This window comes from Python bivittatus, unplaced genomic scaffold, assembly GCF_059951505.1.
Source record: "Python bivittatus isolate LINGU-HERP-01145 unplaced genomic scaffold, Pbiv_v1 ctg000480_np1212, whole genome shotgun sequence".
Taxonomy (NCBI): Eukaryota; Metazoa; Chordata; class Lepidosauria; order Squamata; family Pythonidae; genus Python; species Python bivittatus.
Genome location: NW_028277075.1, coordinates 70,141,205 through 70,163,626, shown reverse-complemented (window position 1 = coordinate 70,163,626; position 22,422 = coordinate 70,141,205). Strand labels below are relative to the sequence as shown.

Genomic DNA, 22,422 nt, shown 5'->3' with positions numbered 1-22,422 from the left:
ACCAGCTTGGACTGGAGAAATCAGGAATAGCTGTGATATAGAGCAGTACTGCAGTACTGCTTAATACCTCTTTGCCCCCATGTTTTCCTCAGTTGCCCTAGGAGGAAGCAGGGTTTTCAATCACAACATGGGGTCTCAGAGACAAGGAGAAACTTCACTCAGCAGGAAAGAGAAAGCATTCAGCCTTGTGTAACCTGGCCCATATGAGGATTGCAGATTCTTCAGTTCTTAACAAACTATTTCTCCTACAATCCACTCTACCCAGTCCCACAGACTGCATTTCCCTTACAGACACAAGCACCCCAGAGGACTAGATACCAACCTCACTCCTCTGTAAGGCTGATATACAGTGGGGCTTAGAGGTTTGTGAACTCTTTTGAATGTCCAATATTTCTGCATAAATATGACCTAAAACATGATCAGTTTTCCACACAATGCTTAAAGCTAAAGAGAACCCAATTAAACAAATAAACCAAAAACACTATACTTGCTCATTTCTTTATTGAGGAAAATGATTCAAAGCTATATATTTGTGTGTGGCAAAAGTCTGTAACACTCTAGGATCATCAGTTCATTTGAAGGGGAAATTACAAGTCAGGTGTTTCAATCAATGGCAAAGTCCAAACTCTTTATAAATAGTTTTGTCATCTTTTCCAGCCAGGGGAGCATCAACAACTGTTTTCCAGAGGTCCTCAGAAATCTCCTTTGCTGGAGCCACGACACACTTCCACATACCTGCAATGTGAAGACCAAACACTGAATACCCAGAATTCGGTTCTTTAAATAAGGCGGGATTCAGCCCTGATTATCATCCCCTTGATTTAAACACCTGACTCTAATTTCCCCTTCAAATGAACTGATGGGACTCGAATTAAAGACTGAAAAGCCTATGTTATAGTATGGGCAGAAATGTAAAATATTCTTCTTAGGATTTGGCTGAAGATAATTCATCAGAAAATACTGTTTTGTCTTTATTAGACTCACCAGAGAATGTTTAAAAAGCATTTCAAGGAGCATTTTGGGATCATTATTAGAATCCACTGTATGGATCACTAGGAAGGAGGTTAAAAACAAAAGTGCCAATCTTGTAACATTTTTATAGAAATCTATGGCGTGTCTGCAGCTAGAATACTGTATACCATTCTGGTGACCACATCTGAAAAAAAGACATAATTGTGCTGCCAAAAAAAAAAAAAAAATGCAGAAGAGGGCAGTCAAAATGATCAGAGGGCTTTCTTGATCAACACCTTTCTTTTCAGAAAAGGATTATATTTGAAACCTTTTAGCTTAGCGCAAAGGGCACGAGGGGCACATAATCCAAGTATACTGTATAGAGTTATGCATGGCACTGAGAAAGCGGAAAGTTTCTCTCCCCCTCGCAGGACCCTGCAATTCCTAGTCTATGCTGTTAAAAATAAGCAAGGAAGCGTTCCAATTCTCTGCAGAGACTTTACTCAGGAGGGGGCAATTCATCTGGGTGTGATAAAACTCATTGAGGACAAAGGCTTTGCTCTGTTCCTCACTGCGATCAGCTGGATGGTTCAGTCCATTTTTTAAAGAAATGCTTTCTCAGTGGCAAGTTGGGTTCCTAATCTAGCTGTCGCTTTAGACACCAGTGACTGATCAGGGCTTGGTTCTCAAGGATTAATTTAGAGCTGAAATGGTATTTCCTGCTTGCCTCTTTCATTCTGCAGTGAATGGTTGAGGCAAGAGGAAGAGAAGCCATCACCCCACGATCTGCCCCCACTTTTCTTCTCTCTTTGGGGCCCAGTGATGCCCTCTCTTCTGGGTGGCCCCTGGGAGAAGCGCTATACTGGGCAAGACCGCCTAATCTTGGTATGATCCAGCCAGGCTCTTCTCATGTTCTGAAAGGCAGGATTTAAGAGGCTGGTCTCGAGGTGGAAAGTTCCTATAACAGGAAGAGAGGAAGCGTCAACCCAAAGAGAGGTCCCGCTCTTCTTTCGCTGCTCTTCAAGGTCAGTCCGGCCACGTGCAGCGCCCAGAGAGTAAAAAACGAGTGGGAGGCAAGCGCGTGCACGCAAGCTCTGCCTCCGATGTCCCCGTGCCGACGTGCTAATCTTTCGGACGCGAGTTCCGCGCTTTTCACCTCGAAGGTCCGTTTACAGCTCCCGCCAGGAGCGCGGTGGCACGCGGGGATCCGCTCCCGCCAGCCTCGCCTTCACGCCGCGCGCTTTTGCCCGTTCTAGCGCCGAAATCAGCAAGCCGAAAGCTATGGAGAGGGCGCTCCGGGGGGCGTGGGAAAAAGAAAAGAAACCCTCTCAGCACTGAGGGGAAAAGACGGGGCAGGTGTGATTGCAACGCGCGTCCTCTTGCTTTTATTTCTGGCGATTTCCTGCAAACACCGTAGAAGGCTGCGAGAGGCTGAAAACGAGCCCTCCAAGCGTGTAACTTACGTACTTTGGGAGAGGGAAACAGATGTCGAGGGATGCGTTAAGTTTCATGGTTCGTTTCAGCCTGCGGGTAACAAGACATTGTAAACTTGGGCAGAGAGGTTTCCTCTCATTTCTGAATAAGCAGAAGGTTGCTGGCCCAAACTGTTATTTGCTGCAAAAGAAAGGAGGGGCAAGACGAAGTGTTTCCTGCAGTCATTGAATATGGTATGATTAAAAAGTCCTCCTTTCATTAGGCAGGGAAGCCTTGCCCTCCACTTGTTCCTGTAAATATCTTTCTGTAATGGTATATGGGAAAGACCTGGGGAAAGACATGCTGCCAAGGGAACGATGAGATGAGACACCATAACCCACAGCTGGATAGTGGGCAGGGCAAGAGGCTCAGAAGGGACCTCCCTGGTTTCTCGGGCTGTAAAGGAGACAGGAGGAGAACTGTATTTTCAGGCTTGCAAGATTTTTTTAAATGTGGCTTTACAGTAAAGCAGAATTAGATCATCTGGCCATGTTTCCTGTCTGGTCTACTGGTAAGGCTGACACTTTCATTTTCCCAGGTGCCTCAGTGTGCTTCATCTTCAGCAGTTGTTGTGAGTAGATTCTGATTACTTTTTAAAAGATAAATATAGAGTTAACATGTAGGCTCTCATGTGCCTGCAGGTTCTCCCCTGCAACCGTCCATCTGCAGCTTTTCCAGCCACCCACTCACTGAAGGTCTTCCAGATGGGAACATTTTAGGGGATAATCTGGATCCCTTTCAGTCAGGATTGAGACCTGGGTATGGGATGGAGATGGCATTGGTTGCAGTTTTGGATGATCTCTGGCGGGGGCAGGATGGAGGTTGTGCATCCATCCTTGTCCTACGTGACCTCTGTGTGGCTTTCAATGCCATTGACCATGATATCCTTCTGGATCGGCTCAGAGGATTGGGGGTGGGCAGCACTGTCTGTGCTGGTTCGCCTCCTTTCTTCAGGGTTGATTTCAGTCGGTGGTGACCAGAGAGGAGAGATCCTGCCCTCAGCCCCTACTATGTGGGGTGCCGTAGATTTTGGTGCTCTCTCTGCTCCTATTGAACATCTACATGAGGCTGCTGGGTGTGATGGAATGTATCTATCAGGAGGAGAGTGGTGTGGGAGATCAAGGCTGTCAGGAAGGAGGGGTGCATTCCAGGAGGGAGGCAAGAGGCAGCATAGTCCGCAGGGGGAGCGTGGGAAGCGGAAGAGGTTCAGGGTAGCCATGCCCTAGAATCCCCCAGGGTATATCCACTAGTTGCTGTAGTACAGATTTAGTCTGGCAAGATTCTGTCTATAAGGTGTAAGCAAATAAAGGAACTGGACTGGACTGGACTGTTTCATCGTTGTTCTTGGGCTGGGCCTGACACTGGGTGAGCTCATCTGTTACATGGGGTGAGGTATCATCAATACTCTGATGATATCCAATGATATATCTCTGCCCCTGGTGAATTAAGCAATGCCATGAACGTCTTATCCCGGTACCTGGAGACTCTGAGGGTCTGGATGGGGAACAACAGGCTTCTGCTAAATCCTGGCAAGACTGAGTGGGTTTTGGTTTGGGGTCCTGCCGATTGTGGAGGAGAGCCTTTGCACAGCTTCATGTTCTGCACCAGTTGCACATGTTTCTAGATTAGGGGGGCTCTGCTTACGGTCACTCAGGCCCTAGTCACCTCTGAACTGGATTTCTGCAATGCACTCTACATGGGGCTGCCCTTGAGAGGTATGATAGATTAAAGTCCTCCTTTTATTAGGCAGGGGAGCCTCACCCTCCACTTGTTCCTGTATGTTGCTTTCATTTTCTCAGATGCTTCAGGGTGCCTCATCTTCAGCGGTTGTCGTGAGTAGATTCTGATTAATTTTTAAAAGATAAATATGGAATCAACAGGTGGACCCTCCTGTGGCTGCCGCTTCTCCCCGCAACCCTCCGTCTGCAGCCTTCCCAGCCACCCCCTCAGGAAGGTCTCCTAGAGGGGAGCATTTCAGGGGAGAGTGAGTGGGTGGGGGAGCATTTGCCCTTAGCCTTTCCAGGGTGGAAGCACCTAAGATGCCCCAGCTGCCATGTAAACTTACAAGCATACAGTGCTTGAAGTTCACCATTCAGAGGTGGGCAGCTGGGTGGGTGGGTTGGTTTCCCCTGACCTTTAGCTTCCAATTTCTGCAGCTCAGGAAGGGAAGCACCTTCGTCTTAAGGGCTCTGCAATCCTAAACGTGTGTGACTCGGGCTACTGGGTCTGGGTTTTAAAAATCCGGAGGGCGTGGTAGTAGCATATTGGACTTTGCTGTATCATTTCACAACCTTCTGGGGGCTGCCCAGATTTTTGTTAGGAAACCCAAGTCTGAAAGCTGCAGCTTGGTTCTGATAAGAAACCTCAGCACATTGGTGAAACAACGCAGGCCCTGCCCCGTGCCTTTCACAATAACTTGTTCTGTCCAAATCAGTAAGAGCTTGCTGGAACATGGCAATAAACATGCCTGGTACCTTTAAATCAACCTGCCACTCACAAGAAGGAGAGCAATCACAATAAAACGATAATGGTATGTGGGAAAGAACTTGGGAGGCAGGGCAAAGAGACACTGCCAAGGGAACAGTCAGATAAGAGACAGCATAGCCTGCAACTGGATAGTGGGTGGGACAAGAGGCTCAGAAGAGACCCTCTCTAGTTTCTTGGGCTTAAGAAGATTGTACTTTCATACTTGCAAGATTCTGTCAATGTAGCTTTACAATAAAGTAGAATTAAAGATTAAAAAACCCCACACATTTTGCATTGAAAATGGAATGTAAGCAAGAAGACAACCCTTCTCCATGGGCATGATTAACTTTTTCTTGCTGAGAAAGTTTTGTGTGCTTATTCCATACTTCCTGAAACCTGCTGGCAATCTTCTGTAGTTTTACCGGAGGGAAATGGTATCTCGTAAACTGAGATTAAGGAGAAGGACCGGATTACTTTTTAAAAAATAAATATGGAATTGACATGTAGACCATCCTGTGCCTGCCAGTTCTACCCTGCAACCATCCATCTGTGGTCTTCCCAGCCAACCACTCATCGAAGTTCTTCTAGATGGGAGCATTTTAGGGGATTATCTGGATCCCTTTCACTTGGGATTCAGACCTGGGTATGGGATAGAAACAGCATTGGTTGCACTTTTGGATGATTTCTGGCATGGGCTGGATCGCTGTTGTACATCAATCCTCGCCCTTCTTGACTTCTCTGTGTCTTCAATACCATTGACCATGGTACACTTCTGGATCCGCTCAGAGGATTGGAGGTTGGCAGCACGGTACTGTGCTGGTTTGCCTCTTTCCTTTGGGGTCTATTCCATTTGGTAGTGATTGGGGGGGAGAAATCCTCCCCTTCGCCCCTACTCTGTGGGGTGCCACAAGGTTCAGTGCTCTCCCCTCTCCTATTTAACATCTACATGAGACTGCTGGGTGAGCTCATCTGTTGCTGTGGGATGAGGTATCATCAGTATTCCCCTGGCAAATTAAGTGATGCTGTGAACGTCTTATCTCAGTGCCCAGAGACTGTGAGGGTCTGGATGGGGAACAACAGGCTTCAGCTGAACCTTAGGGGCTTTGGGGGCTATGCTATCTTTGGTGCTGGATGGGGTTTCACTGCCCCAGAGAGACCCAGTGCGCAGTCTGGCTGTCCTCCTGGACTCAAGACTCCTGACCAAAAAGCAGGTGGCAGTTGTGGCTAGGAGGACCTACACAGCTTTGTGTTGTGCACCAGTTATGCCCATGCCTGGAATGGGGGCTCTGCTCACTGTCATTCATGCCCTGGTCACCTCCCGATTGGATTTCGGTAATGCTCTGTACATGCGGCTGCCCCTGAAGAATATCCGGAAGCTTCAGCTGGTGCAAAATGCAGTGGCGCGGGCAGTTATGTGTGCCCCTAGAATGGCACATTACACCTCTGCTCTGCGAGCTGCGTTGGTTGCCAGATTGCTTCTGGGTCCAATTCAAGGTGCAGGTTTTGACTTTTAAAACCCTTCATGGCATGGGGCTGGGTTATCTGAGGGACTGCCTCTCCCCAGTTACTTCTACCCATCCCGTCAGATCTGGCAGAAGAGGCTGGCTACGGCTCCACCTGTTCTGGAGCTACACTTAGCAGATCCCAGGAGGCAGGGCCTTCTTTGCCATGGCACCTGCCTTGTGGAATCTTCTCCTCCCCCCCCGCCCTGAAATGAGGTTGGCTCCATCCTTGATGATTTTCCAGAAGTCCTTAAAAACCTGGTTATGTCATCAGATCTGGGGATTCCAGGGGACCGGGGAGATTTTGAGGTGGCTCCATTATTGTTGTTAACATCTGTTCTCTCTTAGCTTTGTGACTTTTTAATTTTTTTTAATAATAATTTTTTTCATATGTTTACTCTTTTATAATTTTGTTGTACGCTGCCCAGAGTAATTTCTCATGAGATGGGTGACCATATAAATTTGATATATAAATAAAGGAAAATAAATAAATGAAGAAAAGAAAAGCTCAGCTAGGCAAGGTTTAGATAAACAGCACCGAGGGGAAAAACAGGGAGGGTGTGATTGCAACGCACGTCCTCTTGCTTTTATTTCTGGCGATTTCCTGCAAACACCGTAGAAGACTCCAAGAGGTTGAAAACAAGCCCCTCCAAGCATGTATCTTACCTACCTTGGGAGAGAGGGAAACAGATGTTGAGGGATGCGTTTAATTTTCATGGTTCGTTTTAGCCTGGGAAGAACAGGGCATTGTAAACTTGGGCAGAGAGCTTTCCTCTCATTTCTGAATAAGCAGAAGGTTACTGGCCCAAACTGTTATTTGCTGCAAAAGATTGGAGGGGCAAGAAAGAAGTGTTTCCTGCAGTCATCAAATATGGTACGATTAAAAGTCCTCCTTTTATCAGGTGGGGAAGCCTCGCCCTCTACTTCTTCCTGTAAGTTACTTCATTTTCCCAGGTGCTTCAGGGTGCCTCATCTTCAGCGGTTGTCGTGAGTAGATTCTGATGACTTTTTAAAAGATAAGTAGGGAATCAGCAGGTGGGCCCTCCTGTGGCTGCCGCTTCCCCCCCCCCCCCCGCAACCCTCCGTGCGCGGCCTTCCCAGCCAGCCGTTCAGCGAAGGTCTCCTGGGAGGAGCGTTTCAGGGGAGACGGAGCGGGCGGGGGAGCATTTGCCCTTGGCCTTTCCGGGGTGACACGCCCAAGACGCCCCAGGATACAGTGCTTGAAGTTCGCCGTTCAGAGCCAGGCGGCTGGTGGATGAGTGGGTGGCCTGGTTTCCTTGAGCTTTAGCTTCCAAGCTCTGCAGCTCAGGAAGGGAAGCACCTTCCTCTTAAGGGCTCCGCAATCCTAAACGTGTGCGCGACTCAGGCTGTTGGGCCTGGGCCACTTAGAGGGCAGTAGCAGACTGGACTTTGCTGTATGGCTTCGGGGCCTTCTGGGGCTGACCAGAGTTTTGTTAGGAAACCCAGGTCTGAAAGCTCCAGCTTGTTCTGGTAAGAAACCTCAGCCCATCTGTGAAGCAAAGCTGGGATACGGATCCCTACCCCGTGCCTTTCACAATGACTTGTTCTGCCCAAATTGGTAAGAGCTTGCTGGAACATGGCAATAAAGATGATCATCCATGCCTGGTACCACTAAATCGACCTGCCACTAACAGGACAGGAGGGCAATCACGATAAAACCATACCAAAATGAGAGATGCCATTTAGCCTGGGTGGAACTGAGATGGTGCTAAGATTAACAAGACACATTTTGCATTGAAAATTGGAATGTAAGCAAGAAGACAACCCATCTCCATGGGTACAATTAACTTAATGAGAAAGTTTTGTGTGCTTACTTACCCTGCTTCCTGAAACCTGCTGGCAATCTTCTACAGTGTACTGGAGGGAAATGCTATCTTCAACGGCGAACTTCAAGCACTGTATCCTGGGGCGTCTTGGGCGCATCCACCCTGGAAAGGCCAAGGGCAAACGCTCCCCCACCCGCTCGCTCTCCTGAAACGCTCCCCCCAGGAGACCTCCACTGAGCGGCTGGCTGGGAAGGCCGCACACGGAGGGTTGTGGGGGGGGGGGGGAAGCGGCAGCCACAGGAGGGCCCACCTGCTGATTCCCTACTTATCTTTTAAAAAGTCATCAGAATCTACTCACGACAACCACTGAAGATGAGGCACCCTGAAGCGCCTGGGAAAATGAAGTAACTTACGAGAATAAGCAGAGGGCGAGGCTTCCCCACCTGATAAAAGGAGGACTTTTAATCGTACCATATTTGATGACTGCATTTCCCTCCAGTAAACTGAGATTAAAGAGAAGGACCAGATAATAGCTCCTTGATGTTAAGACATGAACATTTCTTTGCTTGTTTCTTTGCAGGTAACTTAGCTGTGGCAATACTTCCAGCAAAAATGGCCAGTGGAACATTTAATGGAGCTATCGTAATCCAAACAGCCCAGGGCATTCCCAGTACTGTTGTTCAATCATCTGGAGCAATACCACATCCACCGTATGGGGGTCAGCAAGTTGGAATTTCCAACACTGGTCCTCAACAAGTCCCCAAAAGGGGTGCTTTGGAGAAATTCCTCTATGTAGAGGCCAAAGTGCTTGGCGTAAGCTTGTTTGTTATGTGCTTGTTTGAAATCCATTAAGGTATCAGTATTTCTAGAGCTGTGCGGAGACCGTGACCTGCTTCAGGGGTGGGATCTGAAGTTCTAGATCTGGGCTTGGCTTGAGCATTGTCTGGCCCTGGAGTATGATCCAGAAAGCTCTGTTCTTGCTGGTAGTTTCTTTTGTGTTTCTAGAAAAACTCCACCTCAGATCTGCATTCCTTTCCTTTGTTTTTCAACTGAGAAAATGGAGCTCAGCCATAGTTTCAGCCAGGTGTCTTTTTATCCCTTCCCTCCGGGAAGGGCAACTGTTTGGAACTTCTCCAGAAGAACCTGATAGTGAGAACTATTAAGCAGTGGAATTGCTTGCCTCCCGGAGTTGTGCGTGCTCCGTTGCTGGAGGTTTTCAAGAAAAGATGGGACAGCCGTTTGTCTGTGATGGTATGAGGACTCCTGCCTTGGGCAGGGGCTTGGACTAGAAGACCTCTGAGGTCCCTTCCAACCCTGCCATAGCTTGGCTCTGGCCCAAGCCTCTTGAAGTCACTTTGTGCTTTTGAGAGCTTACCATGCTTACCTTCCTCCGGTAAGTCTGTAGAGAGAAGGGTGACATTCCTCTCAAAGAGCCATCTTGATATTCTGACAGACATTCTTCCTGACAATAGCAGTCCCACTGCTATTGCTTATAGTCAAACTAGTTCCTAATCTGGAGTTGTCCAGCACATACTGTTATTGTCATAGGTGTCTCAGACTGTCCCTTCTCCCCTATTGGGATTTTTCACCACAGCAAACCAGGCCTTGGGTAAACAGCTGCACTGGAAGTCTAGAAGTCCCAGCACCAATGAAAGAGGGAAGGATCTGTCAAAGGTGGATAGAAAGTGATCCTTTTCCAGTGGTGCTAACAAATTAGAGCATGTGTCTTTCTCAGATTCAGAGAGCTAATTTCTCTTCTTTTGAACATGTTCCTTTCGTAGGCCATCCAAATCATGATTGGGTTGATCCACGTTGGCTTTGGGGCTGTGTTACTTTCTCTTTTTAATGACTACCCTGCCTTGTCTGCAGCTGGAGGTTATCCCTTTTGGGGAGGGATATTTGTAAGTATGTGCAAATTCCTCTTCAGTCATGCACTATTTCTGTGCAGTATATTTAATGTGAATATGTTAATTTTCTTAGTTAACATGCTGACATTAAATATACTATAACACAGTTGCTTTGTTTGGTTGGAGTCACACACAAAGGCACATACAATACAGGCAAACCAGAAGAGTGACTTGGATAATCTTATATTGGATGTGTTTATAGATATGAGGTGAGATATGGGATGAAGAGATTTTTTATTGTATTTCAAGAGAAGGTGATTTGTTAAAATTGTTTATGCTTGTTGTGATGAAGGGGGAAGTTACTTCTTTATTTATTTTCTTTTTCTTTGCTATACTTTTTTCTTTTTCTGCACTTTCTATTTTTTCTTTTTCTTATTATTTGTAGTTTATATTAGTTTTCATCTGTTTAACTATAAGGTCTAATAAAATTATTATTAAAAAAAAGAGTTGGCCCAGGGGACTGAAAAAAAATAGGCATCCGAGTAGGCTCCCAAATGCCACCTAAAGAAATTAGGAAAACATTCTAATGAATCTGAAGAACAAAGTAGAAAAGAAGAAGCCTCCTTTGTAGGGAAGGGAAGGAAAAAAAGAATAATGGGGAGCCGGGTTTTAGAAAAGTAGCGCTTAGGTTTCTTTTTAAAAAATAATCTGCAGAGCCACTGAAGTCTCAGGAGCCCCACTCGAGTTCTCAGTTGGCATATCTGAGTGGAAACGGAAACAGCTTCCTCTTGTTTGAATCCTAGCAACCAGCTCCAGGAAGCTCCAACGCTTTGCTTCATTCTAGCATTCCCTAACTATTGATTGTGCTCACCTCCATTGGACTGATTTGGGTTTTTTTCTCCTTCCTCTTTTTCCCCTTAAACCTTTTAAAAATTCCTCAAGCATTTGGGTTCCCTGCGAAACCTGCTGAGTGTGGCTGGCGCATTTAGAGAAAGACTGGCATTTTGCTACTGGTCTGCTACAAGTATCTGATATCCAAGCTGTTTCTAGTATAAGTCTTAACCTCTGTTAAGGATAAAAGCAAATGCAAGTTTGCTTTTGTAGGGGACAGTAGGGGGATATTTATTAATGTTCTAGGCTACCCAATGCAAAACAATTCTGGTGGCTTCCCAAAATTAAAGCAATACCCAGATATAAAACAACAACAATTATATGCTGTTACATAAGACTATTCTCATAGGTCCCAGATTTTCTGAGATTTTTGCCCCCTTTACATTTCCAGTGGACTGCAATCATTTTTTTTTTCCTTTTCTTTTTCCATAGTTCATTTCTACTGGATCAGTATGTATAACAGCTGAGAAGTATCGAAGCCGTCATTTGGTGAGAAAGCTATATGGCATCTAAATTTCTTTTATACTGTTTCTTCTTAAGCACTCAGGGCCTTTTATACTGTCTTTTGTATTCAGATACTGCTCAGTGTTAAATCAACATTTGGGAAAGGAAAACAAACCCAAGAGCCCCACCAACTCTACTTTCTGCTTTGATCAACTTTTGAACATTCTGGTTTAAAGTGTGTTAACAGGAACATAGAAATGTTTTTGTTTTGTAAGGGGACAAGTATGGATTCAACAAAAGAAAAATATTAACCACGTTGATGGAAGAAATACTATATTCCTGAAAGCAGAAAACTGAAAACATTATACCAATTTTTAAATTTTCAATATTCTTACTGCTGGCTGCAAGGGTTTCTCCATTCCCATCTCTCTTGTTGCCTCTCTGTGATGTTGTATAGCTAAAAGAGCGTTTAACATTACAATTTAATGCTTAGAATATGTAGTATATTCAGCATAAACGGTGTGGGATTTCTTTAACCATCGTGTTAAGGGTGAAGACATCCTACCAGTTTTCCTATCGCTTTTAGTCACCTGGCCTTCAATGGAGACGGATGTCCAGAAACAAAAAGAAGGAATTTGACAGTGTTATAAAACCCTTCAAATGAGTTGTGGGATTTGCATTTCCAGTGTGGGAAGCCCCCAGTGCAGCTGTTTGATACGTAGGTTCTTACTGAATGTTGTCTGGTTTCACCATTGGTTGATTATGTGCCATTAAGCACACGCATAGATTTTCTCTATCACTGGTTTCACCATGGTTGGGTGTAATTGTATTTATGGTTTGCATTTAATAAGATCTATGCTGTCATAGTAATTTTTCTCCCCCTGGTTTATTGTTCTCTTTCAGGTGAAATGCACAGTAGGAATGAACATCACAAGTGCTATAATGGCGTTAACTGGTGTCCTGCTGTATTTTTCAGAGCTGATCATAAATGCTTATTCAAATAGGAAGTACGAAATAAAAGTAAGTCAACCAATCTGCTCTAGAATTTTGGCTTCATGTGCAGGATCCAGAAGAAGACAGATCCTAGATCCTTTCAGTTTTGTGTGAAATCTTCCTTGAATAGGTCTCAGTCCCAAAAACACGAGCGTTACTTCATTTGAATGCTGTTTTATATGTTCGTTACATTAAGGCCAAGCAGCCATCTGATGGTTGTAAAAATTTGGTTGTTTTACAGTAGGGCCTGGGTGGTATAAAAGAAAGGGAGGGCTTGAGAATTCTATATAGACCTCAGCTGCAAACATCAAAATCCGTACCAGGTTCTCCCCCCATGCTCATCCCTTCTTTGCATTTGCCAGATAGTTTCAGAAAACTGAAATTTAGGTAGGTTCTGGAGTGTGGACAGAACCATCTTGCAATTTAGAGCAAATACCTGGGATCAATGGCGCTATATTTGAGCATTTCTTAAAGTGCTGAACTTTAGTTTGGTTTAATTTCTTTAGGATGCCATTCTAGGCGATTGAAACTCTTCTGCAGAACCGTAGGGTAAAACAAACGTTTCACTCAGAGGCAACCAGGGCCTCCATAGCCATTTTTCTGAGGAACACCAGAAAGGGCAAAAGTGACGGTCTTGTTCTTTTCCTCAGCCATGGGGCGTTCTCCTGCAAAAAGATGCCACCGCTGCCATTTTGCAGGTTCCTGCCCTGCCTTCTGCAGAGTTGTCCTGCCCAGGCCCGTTTCCCTCCCTTTCCCCTGAACAAGGTCAAATGGGAGGTTGTGGGTGGGCGGGGCTGCAGCTTCCCTCCGGACAGGGATTCCCAGCTGGTCCTTTTGTTGTAGACAGATGCAATTAGTTGCACTCAGCACCACCCTCTTCTTTTATTGCCAATTTCCATCATTGGAGCTTTGCCTCTTAATCAGGAGGTGACCAGGATAAAAATAACTGCCAGCCCATTGCCTGAAAAAGTTTGAAACCCCTCCTGCATGTGTCCAACAGCAGAAGAGCTCACCTTGGACTGAACAGGAGAGGACCAAAATCGAGCCTGAAAGTATTTTGGATCTGGCTGGGGGCTAGAAAAAAAATTCCCCAGTGCATTCCTGGGAGAGGCAGCTTGGCAGCCAATGCATTCATTCGAAGCCTACCTTTTCCGTTTGTGCAACCCAGAGCATAGCATATGCAACCTGCCCTCTGCCTCCCAGCGCACACATGTGCACAGACACACTGATTCAAGATGGGGGAGGGCAGAAACCTGCTCACAGACAGCACGTGTGAATTTGTTATGCGGGAGAAAGTACAGTCACCTTGTACGGCAGGGGCTGGAAAGAGTTCCAGAAGCTGAGCTCTGCCTGCTTTCCCTACCTTGTTATTCTTTCCAACCCTATGGAACATTGGAAAGAAAGTTGCTCAGGACACGGTAATAACCCTCTGATAACCCTCCAAAAACTGAACTGAATGGGACCAAATGTAGCTTGTGTGGGAGAAGCTGTCAAGAGAAGGAGTGTGCAAATGGGTTGGATCAGTCCTCCCTCCTGGGCAGATGATCGAGTGTGGTGCTATTATTAAGTGGTTGGAAAAAACTCAGAAGCTGTGCTCTGTATGCTTTCCTTATCTTACTTTAAAATCTTTCTTTGTGGTTAAAAATAAAGTTTCCATGAAACTTTGCCTTAAACAAGTGGGGCCATTCAGCACCCTTCAGAGTTCATGTGGATTTTCATTAAGGATGTAATGGACTCCCAGAAAGAAAAAAGATATAAAGAAGCAGATTCCGAACTTCTTTACAGCACTTATAAGTGCAATTATAAATTTACTGCTTACTCTATAGTTACAACATAGTTCTCTTTTTTTCTATAATCTAGTCTGTCTAATAATCAAAACCATAAACCATAAATTCATTTTTTTCTGTTTCATACAAAAAGTCTGTAAGGGATTTCCAGTCAGCAATAAATGTAGATATTGTCTTTTCTCCGATCAAAGAAGTCAATTTAGCCATCTCAGCAAGTTCCATCATCTTCACCAACCATTCCTCCATTGTAGGTAGTACCGAATCTTTACATCTTTGCAATAAAGTGTCCCTCCTCCTTGTTCACATTTCCCACCTAAATTTGAAGTGCCTTTATATTCCCGACAGTTTCTCTGGTAACATACAGTACTGTGCAAAAGTTTTAGGCAGGTGTGAAAAAATGCTGTAAAGTAAGAATGCTCTCAAAAATATATATCGTAATTGTTTATGTTTATCAATTTACAAAATGCAAAGTGAGCAAACAGAAGAAAAATCTAAATCAAATCAATATTTAGTGTGATCACCCTTTGGCTTAAAAACAACATCAATTCTTACACTTGCACACTTTGTACACTTGCACAAAGTCAGGGATCTTGTAGGATTAGAGTCAGGTGTATGATTAACCAATTATACCAAGCAGGTGCTAATGATCATCAATTTCATATGTTGGTTGAAACACAGTCATTAACTGAAACAGAAACAGCTGTGTGGGAGGCTTAAAACTGGGTGAGGAACAGCCAAACTTTGCTACTAAGGTGAAGTTTTGGAAGACAGTTTCATGTCACAGGGCATACACCATGGCAAGACTGAGCACAGCAACAAGACACAAGGTAGTTCTACTGCATCAGCAAGGTCTCTCCCAGGCAAAAATTTCAAAGCAGACTGGGGTTTCAAGATGTGCTGTTGAAGCTCTGTTGAAGAAGCACAAAGAAATGGGCAACACTGAGGACTGTAGACACAGTGGTTGGCCAAGGAAACTTAATGTAGCAGATGAAAGACACATCATGCTTACTTCCCTTCAACATCGGAAGATGTCCAGCAGTGCCATCAGCACAGAACTGGCAGAAACCAGTGGGACCCAGGTATACCCTTCTACCGTCTGCAGAAGTCTGGCCAGAAGTGATCTTCATGGAAGAATTGCAGCCAAAAGCCATACCTCCGATGTGGAAACAAGGCTAAGTGACTCAGCTATGCATGAAAACATAGGAACTGGGGTCCAGAAAAATGGCAGCAGGTGCTCTGGACTGATGAGTCAAAATTTGAAAGATTTGGCTGAAGCAGGAGGCAGTTTGTTTGCCGAAGGGTTGGAGAGCAGTACAATAATAAGTGCCTGCAGGCAACAATGAAACATGGTGGAGGTTCCTTGCACGTTTGGGGCTGCATTTCTGCAAATGGAGTTGGAGATTTGGACAGGATCAGTGGTGTCCTCAAGGCTGAGAAATACAGGCAGATATTTATCCATCATGCCATACCATCAGGGAAGTGTGCGATTGGCCCCAAATTTATTCTGCAGCGCGACAACAACCCCAAACATACAGCCAATGTCATAAGGAACTATCGTCAGCGTAAAGAACAAGGAGTCCTGGAAATGATAGTTTGGCCCCCACAGAGCCCTGATCTCAACATCACTGAGTCTGTCTGGGATTACATGAAGAGACAGAAGGATTTCAGGCAGCCTACATCCACAGGAGATCTGGGGTTAGTTCTCTAAGATGTTTGGAACAACCTACCTGCCAAGTTCCTTCAAAAACTGTGTGCAAGTGTACCTAGAAGGATTGATGCTGTTTTGAAGGCAAAGGGTGGTCACACCAAATATTGACTTGATTTGGGTTTTTCTTCTGTTCGCTCACTTTGTATTTTGTAAATTGATAACCAATTACAATATATATTTTTGAAAGCATTCTTATTTTACAGAATTTTTTCACACCTGCCTAAAACTTTTGCACAGTACTGTATACCAAAGGTACATCATTTTATAAAAATTCTCCTATAACATTATGTAAACTTCACTTATTTCAGCCACATATTTTCCCATTGTTCCATCTGTATATTATAACCAAAATTTTTAGCCCACTTGTGGGCTTTCATTTCTCACCCCAGTATCTTCCCCCTGCCATTCTTTCACGATTGCCCCAACTGTGTGAAAAGAAGTAGCCCAAGACATGTTGCCTCTTCTCAAGAAAGGGCATTTCCTGTTCTGCAGGTTTCCTGTCCTCAGCATGACTGAACTTGGGCAGCCATTAACCAGCTGTTTGATAGGAGTCTGGGGACAGAATGCTTTGGGACGGCTCCCTTCCCATGCTCGGATCCCCGTAGGTTGCTGATAGCTGACTGGTGGGCTGTTGGAAGGCAGTTGTGCTGAAGAAAGAGCATGCCCAGAGAGGCATCTTAGCGCATGCTCTTCCCCATCACAGTTCTAATCAGGAGTTCCTTATTGTTGTTTCCATGCTGTGCTAGAAGTGAGAAAATAGGTCTGGCTGCATCCTTATTGACGAGAGGAAACAATATACATCAGACTGGCTGAATTTAAATCACACTGATGCCCTTAACCATGGCACAGTCATACGCTGTCAACACCAATTTCCCCATTGTCCCCATGAGGTTACTGTCACCTTATCCTCAGCCACAAGTAAGACCCCCAGCCTTAAGTCATCACTAGCTGCACTGGTATAAAACTAGTCTTTTCCTCTCCTCTTAGTCTGACCCCTTCCGACAACAGCCACAAGGTGCATAACGTCTGTTTCACTTCACCCGTTACCTTGGAGATAAACTGGCAACAGGGACTACACGTTTTAGGCCTGCATTATTTTGTGCTGACTCAAGGATAGGTGCATAGCACTTTAACTCAATTTATTAGATTCAGGCGATACCACGCATTGAAGCTGGGTTCCTCCAAAGCAACAGATCCAAATTGGAATCTACCTGAATGTTTGTAAGTGATTCTGGGGGACAGGAACACAAGACAACGTATTTTGCAAATAAGGGAAGTGTCCAGATACAGAATTAGTTTGATTTCACTGCTTTGGGTTCTGTTCCTGGTGACTCCTGGTATAAATGAGGACTACATTCACCCAAAATGTTCTACTGAGTCATCATAACCTGATGACTATGTTGTGGGAAACATGCCCACTTAGGATAAGGAACCAAAGCGATTGGAGATAAGTGAAACAAAGCGTCTTTTATTGAATGCACAGCTACCATGATCACTGGGCACCTGGCCACCAAAATGCCAAAGAGCCCCGAACTAAGCAAGGTTAGTTTTGTATCATCTGTGGCCCTGTACTTCATCTTCAGTTTGGTCAGCAGTGATTCCTGATTAATCTTTGAGTTAGATTCTTTTGACACTTGTGGGTGCATCTAGCAGAAGGCCTTCCAACACAGATCACCATCTGCTAAAATAGTTTACATTGAAAACTTTATCAAATGTTTTGCTGAAGTCAAGATATCTATAGCATTTCTATGATCTAAAGTTTATTTAAAAATAGATAGCGTGGCAGGACTTATTCTTGACAAATTCTTGCTGACTTCTAATCAGTGCATTGGTTTCAAGTGCTTACAGACCAAATGCTAAACTTTGTTATAGATTTTCCCAAGTATCAATGTCAGACTGCCTTCTCTTGAAGATAAGTGCAATATTCGCTCTCCTGCAGCCATTCTTTCTCACATATAACGGAGATTCTGTGGACTCCTTGAACAGCAAACTCCTTTGATGCCTAGGACACCATTCTTTTGGACCTGAACAGCTGAATTCTTTCAGAGTCCATAGATATTTGTTGACCAGATGCAATTCTTCTTTGGTGTGATAAATACATTTGTCTGATGGCAGATAGATTCTCTTCTAAAAGTTAGTCCAAGCCAGGTAGGACTTCAGTAATTCTACTTTCTCCTTCTCACCTGTCAACATGTCACCATTATTACTGAGCATTTTATCATCAATTTTTTTTTACTTTGAACACATCTAAAGTAAATTTATTTTTCATTGTGCTTCATTGAACTCCTTCTGACTTTAGTCTTTCTAACATCTTTTGTGCAATTAAGGGCAGTTGATTATCCTCATTCTTGGAAATCTGTCCCTCTTTCCATTTCTTTATGTCATTTTTAAATTTTATTTTTAGATTGGCTGCCATTATTCCTCCACAGTCTTATTTCTGAGTAAGAAAAATGCAAGAAACTTGGCTTACCCAAAGATGTCAATGAATAAGTTTCAGCCTCCCTCTTCCATACCCCTCTACCTTTTCTAAGTCAAAGAGAGTAACAATTGATGTAATTAAGTAAGTAACAGCAGGAAGACAACTCTATAGGACAACAGCCCAAAACGTCAAATCCATATTAAGATTTTATTAAACTGAAAGTGGGAGAATACAAAGAAAATATAATTAATTATATTCTATATAATCATTGTAATTATAAGCTGTTACCCAAACATTTATATTCATATGGCAGGTATTGTTGAAGATAGCAAAAATTGCAAAAATCACTTCTCTTCTGAATAGACCAAAGTGTGTTGATATATAGGCAGTGAGAGTTTTCTGCACATGATCCAAATCTTTAAAAAATTAGATAGATTTCTCTGTAGGGGACAGGAAAAAAGGTCCAAAAAGCTCACCTGCTGCAAAAGCTGAGGGATAGCTTAGAAAAGTTATTGCTGTGATGAAGCTAAGTGGCCTAACAAAGGTCCAGCTGATTATAGTGGTTGTGTTGGAAAATGCAGTCTTCTCCCTAAATCGTTACACTGTGTCCCCAGCTATCAAGAAACAGTTGATCGACCCCCTTTACTCATAGCTTTGGTTGCCCTGGTCACCAGCTGTGAGAGCTCAAGTAATGTGATACCAGGGATGGCATTTTCTTGGGAGTGTTTGGGGGAACAAAGGTGATGCGTAGGGCCAATGGTCACTTAGGTGCCAACGTAGGATATCCTTTAGCGGTCTGGCTGGGGGCTGCATCTCGGTTTTGGCACCTCTCTCTTTAAGATAAGCAATTTAGCCTTTCACTTTTTTATTTTTTCTTTGCTGGCCTTCTCTCACTTTGACTTATTACTTCATGACAAATCACAATCAGCCTGGGTGTTTTGTAACACTTACTCGGTTGTAAAAGTTTAAACAATACCAGTTAAGGAACTGTGTAATATCCTAATATCTCACCTTTTTACTACTTCTCTTTCTTTCTTAAGGGCTTCTTAAGGAATTCCCTTATTTCTCATTCAACATGGTTGCTTACCATTTAAAGCTAAATTGGATAGGCAAGCCATGCTAATAAATTATAGGCAGGAAAATTATCCTGGTCTTTGGCATGTTAGATATAGCTGCTGACATTGGGAAGACCAAATGGGTGAGTTAAGTTGGGTTTGCTTGTTTTTATAAAAACTTGCCAAAATCCACATATTTCCTGTGTGTGGAAAGAAAGAATTTTATATCCCCCAAATTCAAATCTGGGAGTCAGATCTGATCATCCCTAAAAGAGGATCATAGTTTTCTGATTGTCTGTTAAACAGCATCTTTCCAAGAGGAAGCTCCCTGATTCTATACACATCTAGGCAAATGGACTAGGAGAGCTGAGAATTTCTGCATATATAAAACGAATTATTTAGAATGTACCAGACCACGCATGACTCGTTGGGTCATCCTTTCGACGTATAGTATAAGCTGGCGGCGGCACCGCCGCCGCTTCCCTCCCCCCCCCCGGCCCCTCAGCAGAACTCCGGTGAAGCCGCGTCCTCGGCTTTGTCCTCCACTTCTTCAGCTGACTGCCTGCCATTGTGCGGGGGGGGGAGAAGAATGGAGAACGAGCGGACTGTGAGGAAAACTGCACCCGCGCTCTCCGTTCCAGTGTGCCCAAAGGGCCCCCTCCCTCCAGGCGGGAAGAACACTCACCCGCCAACCGCCAGCGGCCCCAGGCCAGCCCTACCTCGCCAGCAGGAATCCAACTCCCCCCCCCCCCTGCTTCCCTCGCCACCCACCGCCATTAAAAGATTTCAGTTTTCAGCCTCAGTTCCAAAGCAGCCAATCGCCGCTTGCCCATTGTGCCTTGCCACCAGCCGAATCGATACAGAGGCCAGAGAGAGGAGGGAAAGAGGGCGGGGATACGCTCCTCCCATCTTCTCTTGCGCCACAAGACCTACAGGTTTCTGGGAAGTGTAGTCATAAATCACGATCACGTGACTGCGGCTAACTGTGGTTACGCTGCAGTAGCTACAACTTTGCGAATGGGACTGGTGTGAAGATCCTTGAAATTTCAATTCCAGGGGTGTCATGGATTCTTTTTAATGGTGTAGCACATAGCTGGACTAATTTCTCAGCAAATAGTAACTATCCACATGTCTCCATACCCTACAGAATGTCGGTACTGGCCTCTCCTGTGTGCTGCTCTTGTTCAGCTTGCTGGAATTTTGTATCACTGTTCCACTTGCACATTTTGGGTGCCGGGCAACTTGCTGTACTTATGGCCAGGTAAGTTTTGGATGCTTTCATAATAGTTTTACCAGCTCTTATTGAAAAGTTAAAGAAGATTATCCATTTTTCTTCTTATATTTACACTCCACCCAACCTTACCTTTTGCTTGTGTCTTTACTATAAGCCTGAGATTGGCTAATCTGTGGTTACCCAATAAGCTTTATAACTAAGCGGGGCTTGAATTTTGATCCAACACCCTGTGATTACTCGCTTCGGCATATGAATAACTTGCTGCTGCAAATTTTTCCCAGTTTCTGTTTTGTTAGGGAAAGAATGTCATGACTACAACACAGCTTGTGTTTTCTCTGACTTTTTAATTCAGTGAGGCAGAAGTTGATTTCCTTATTTCAGAGGGCTCACTCCTACATGCATATATTTACTGTGGTAGTGAGGGCAGCTAGTGGAAGATTCACCACATTAATTTAAAGTATCTGTCACTTGATCACAGTTTCTCACAATGTTACCATCTCTTAAAAAACGTACTTAGACACAAATTTTAAGGGTTTTTCAGTTGTATTTTAAAATAATGGATTATTTTTAATTCAGAGACAAATAGCTCACTACATGACTGCCATATGCTACCTAACATCTCCGAATACAGATGTCACATAAAGGGATTCTAACAGCACCAAAAAGGCCTCTGGAAAAAATACTCAGAAACAATCGAATGACAAACCAAGTACATGCATTCCGCCTTGGCAGGTTCTTGTGGTGGATCAGAAAGCCACGCCTTTCCCTTGTTCTGCAAAAATGATGGTTGGCTTCCTTCTGTACCAATAACAAATACACTCTCCCTCAACCTTTCAAAAAAGTATTTAGATTAACTTGGGAGGGAGGGAGAAAATGGGACAGGACAAACACTGAAGTGGGTAAACGTGATTGGAATCTGACAAAATAGAAGAACTCTAAAAATATGGTAAGCAGCCAAATCAGGATACAGAGATACCTGTATCAGTTCACAGTAAGTTGAAGCCATTTCAGGAAACCAAAAAAATACCCTCCCCTGGAGGGAGATGCATCTGCTTCAGGCCTTTAAATTCCTAAAGTTAGTTAATAATCTCCTAACAGCTTTTGTGAATAAATCATGACTTTATTTATTTATGCACAGCCTCAATTCAAATGGACCCTAGGAAGTTTACAACACAACAATAATACTAATACAATATAAAATGTAAGCAATATATAACTAATAAAAACAAATGTACAAGGTAAAATCAGTCCCCAAAGGCCCTCAGGAAAACCTGGGTCTTTCTCACTTTCCAGGCGACCATCAGAGCAGGTGCCATCCTTGTTTCAAACGGTCAGCAATTCCACACAGAGAACAGTCACCTTTGTGGGCCCTCCTGTCACACCTCTTGGTAGGTGGGGGACCCCGAGCAGACATCCTATGATTGTCTGGATCAGGAGGGCAGATTTGATCAGGGAAAGGTGCTTAAATCCTCAGGCCCTAAGTCATTTGGATGTTAATGTATAGCTTTCAAGACTTCTCTATCAGCTTTGGGCTCTCAAGGGTTTCAGCCTGTTCGTGAGGCTCCCAGCTGATTCTAGGCAAGCACAGCGCTACAGTTGAAAACCTACAACTGGAGAACTGTGGTTATGTTCCGCATAACCTGGAGTAACAGATGCCCCCAAAGACAAATCAGTCTTTTTTGTATTTAGGTATTCTTTTCTCTTACAGCCGACCATGGTTTTTCTGCCTTACCAAGTCAACGGAAATGCAGCAGTCGCTACTGAATCCAATCGTCCTTCTTCTCCACCACCCTATGCTAACATGGTGTTTACCAAGCCACAATAAAAAAAAAGACACCAGGAAGGAATTGTGTTGCATCAGAGGT

The 22,422-nt window shown here is 44.2% G+C and overlaps 1 protein-coding gene across 5 annotated transcripts; it reads left to right on the top strand.

The window, feature by feature from the left end:
- The first annotated feature begins 1,957 nt into the window (after positions 1-1,957).
- LOC103062727 (membrane-spanning 4-domains subfamily A member 12-like) lies at positions 1,958-22,412 on the top strand. 5 transcript variants are annotated; one of them, XM_088146217.1, is made up of 7 exons: positions 1,958-1,976; positions 8,760-8,992; positions 9,961-10,080; positions 11,350-11,406; positions 12,265-12,381; positions 20,471-20,584; positions 22,266-22,412. In XM_088146217.1, exons 2-7 carry the CDS (start codon positions 8,792-8,794, stop codon positions 22,380-22,382), a joined length of 726 nt encoding a protein of 241 aa, XP_088002343.1. In that variant the 5' UTR covers positions 1,958-1,976; positions 8,760-8,791; the 3' UTR covers positions 22,383-22,412. The 5 variants fall into 5 exon arrangements, with proteins under 5 accessions (XP_088002343.1, XP_088002341.1, XP_015745160.2 ...); XM_015889674.3 differs by lacking the exon at positions 1,958-1,976 and adding an exon at positions 4,178-4,256; XM_088146218.1 differs by lacking the exon at positions 1,958-1,976 and adding an exon at positions 4,886-4,954.
- Positions 22,413-22,422: the final 10 nt, after the last annotated feature.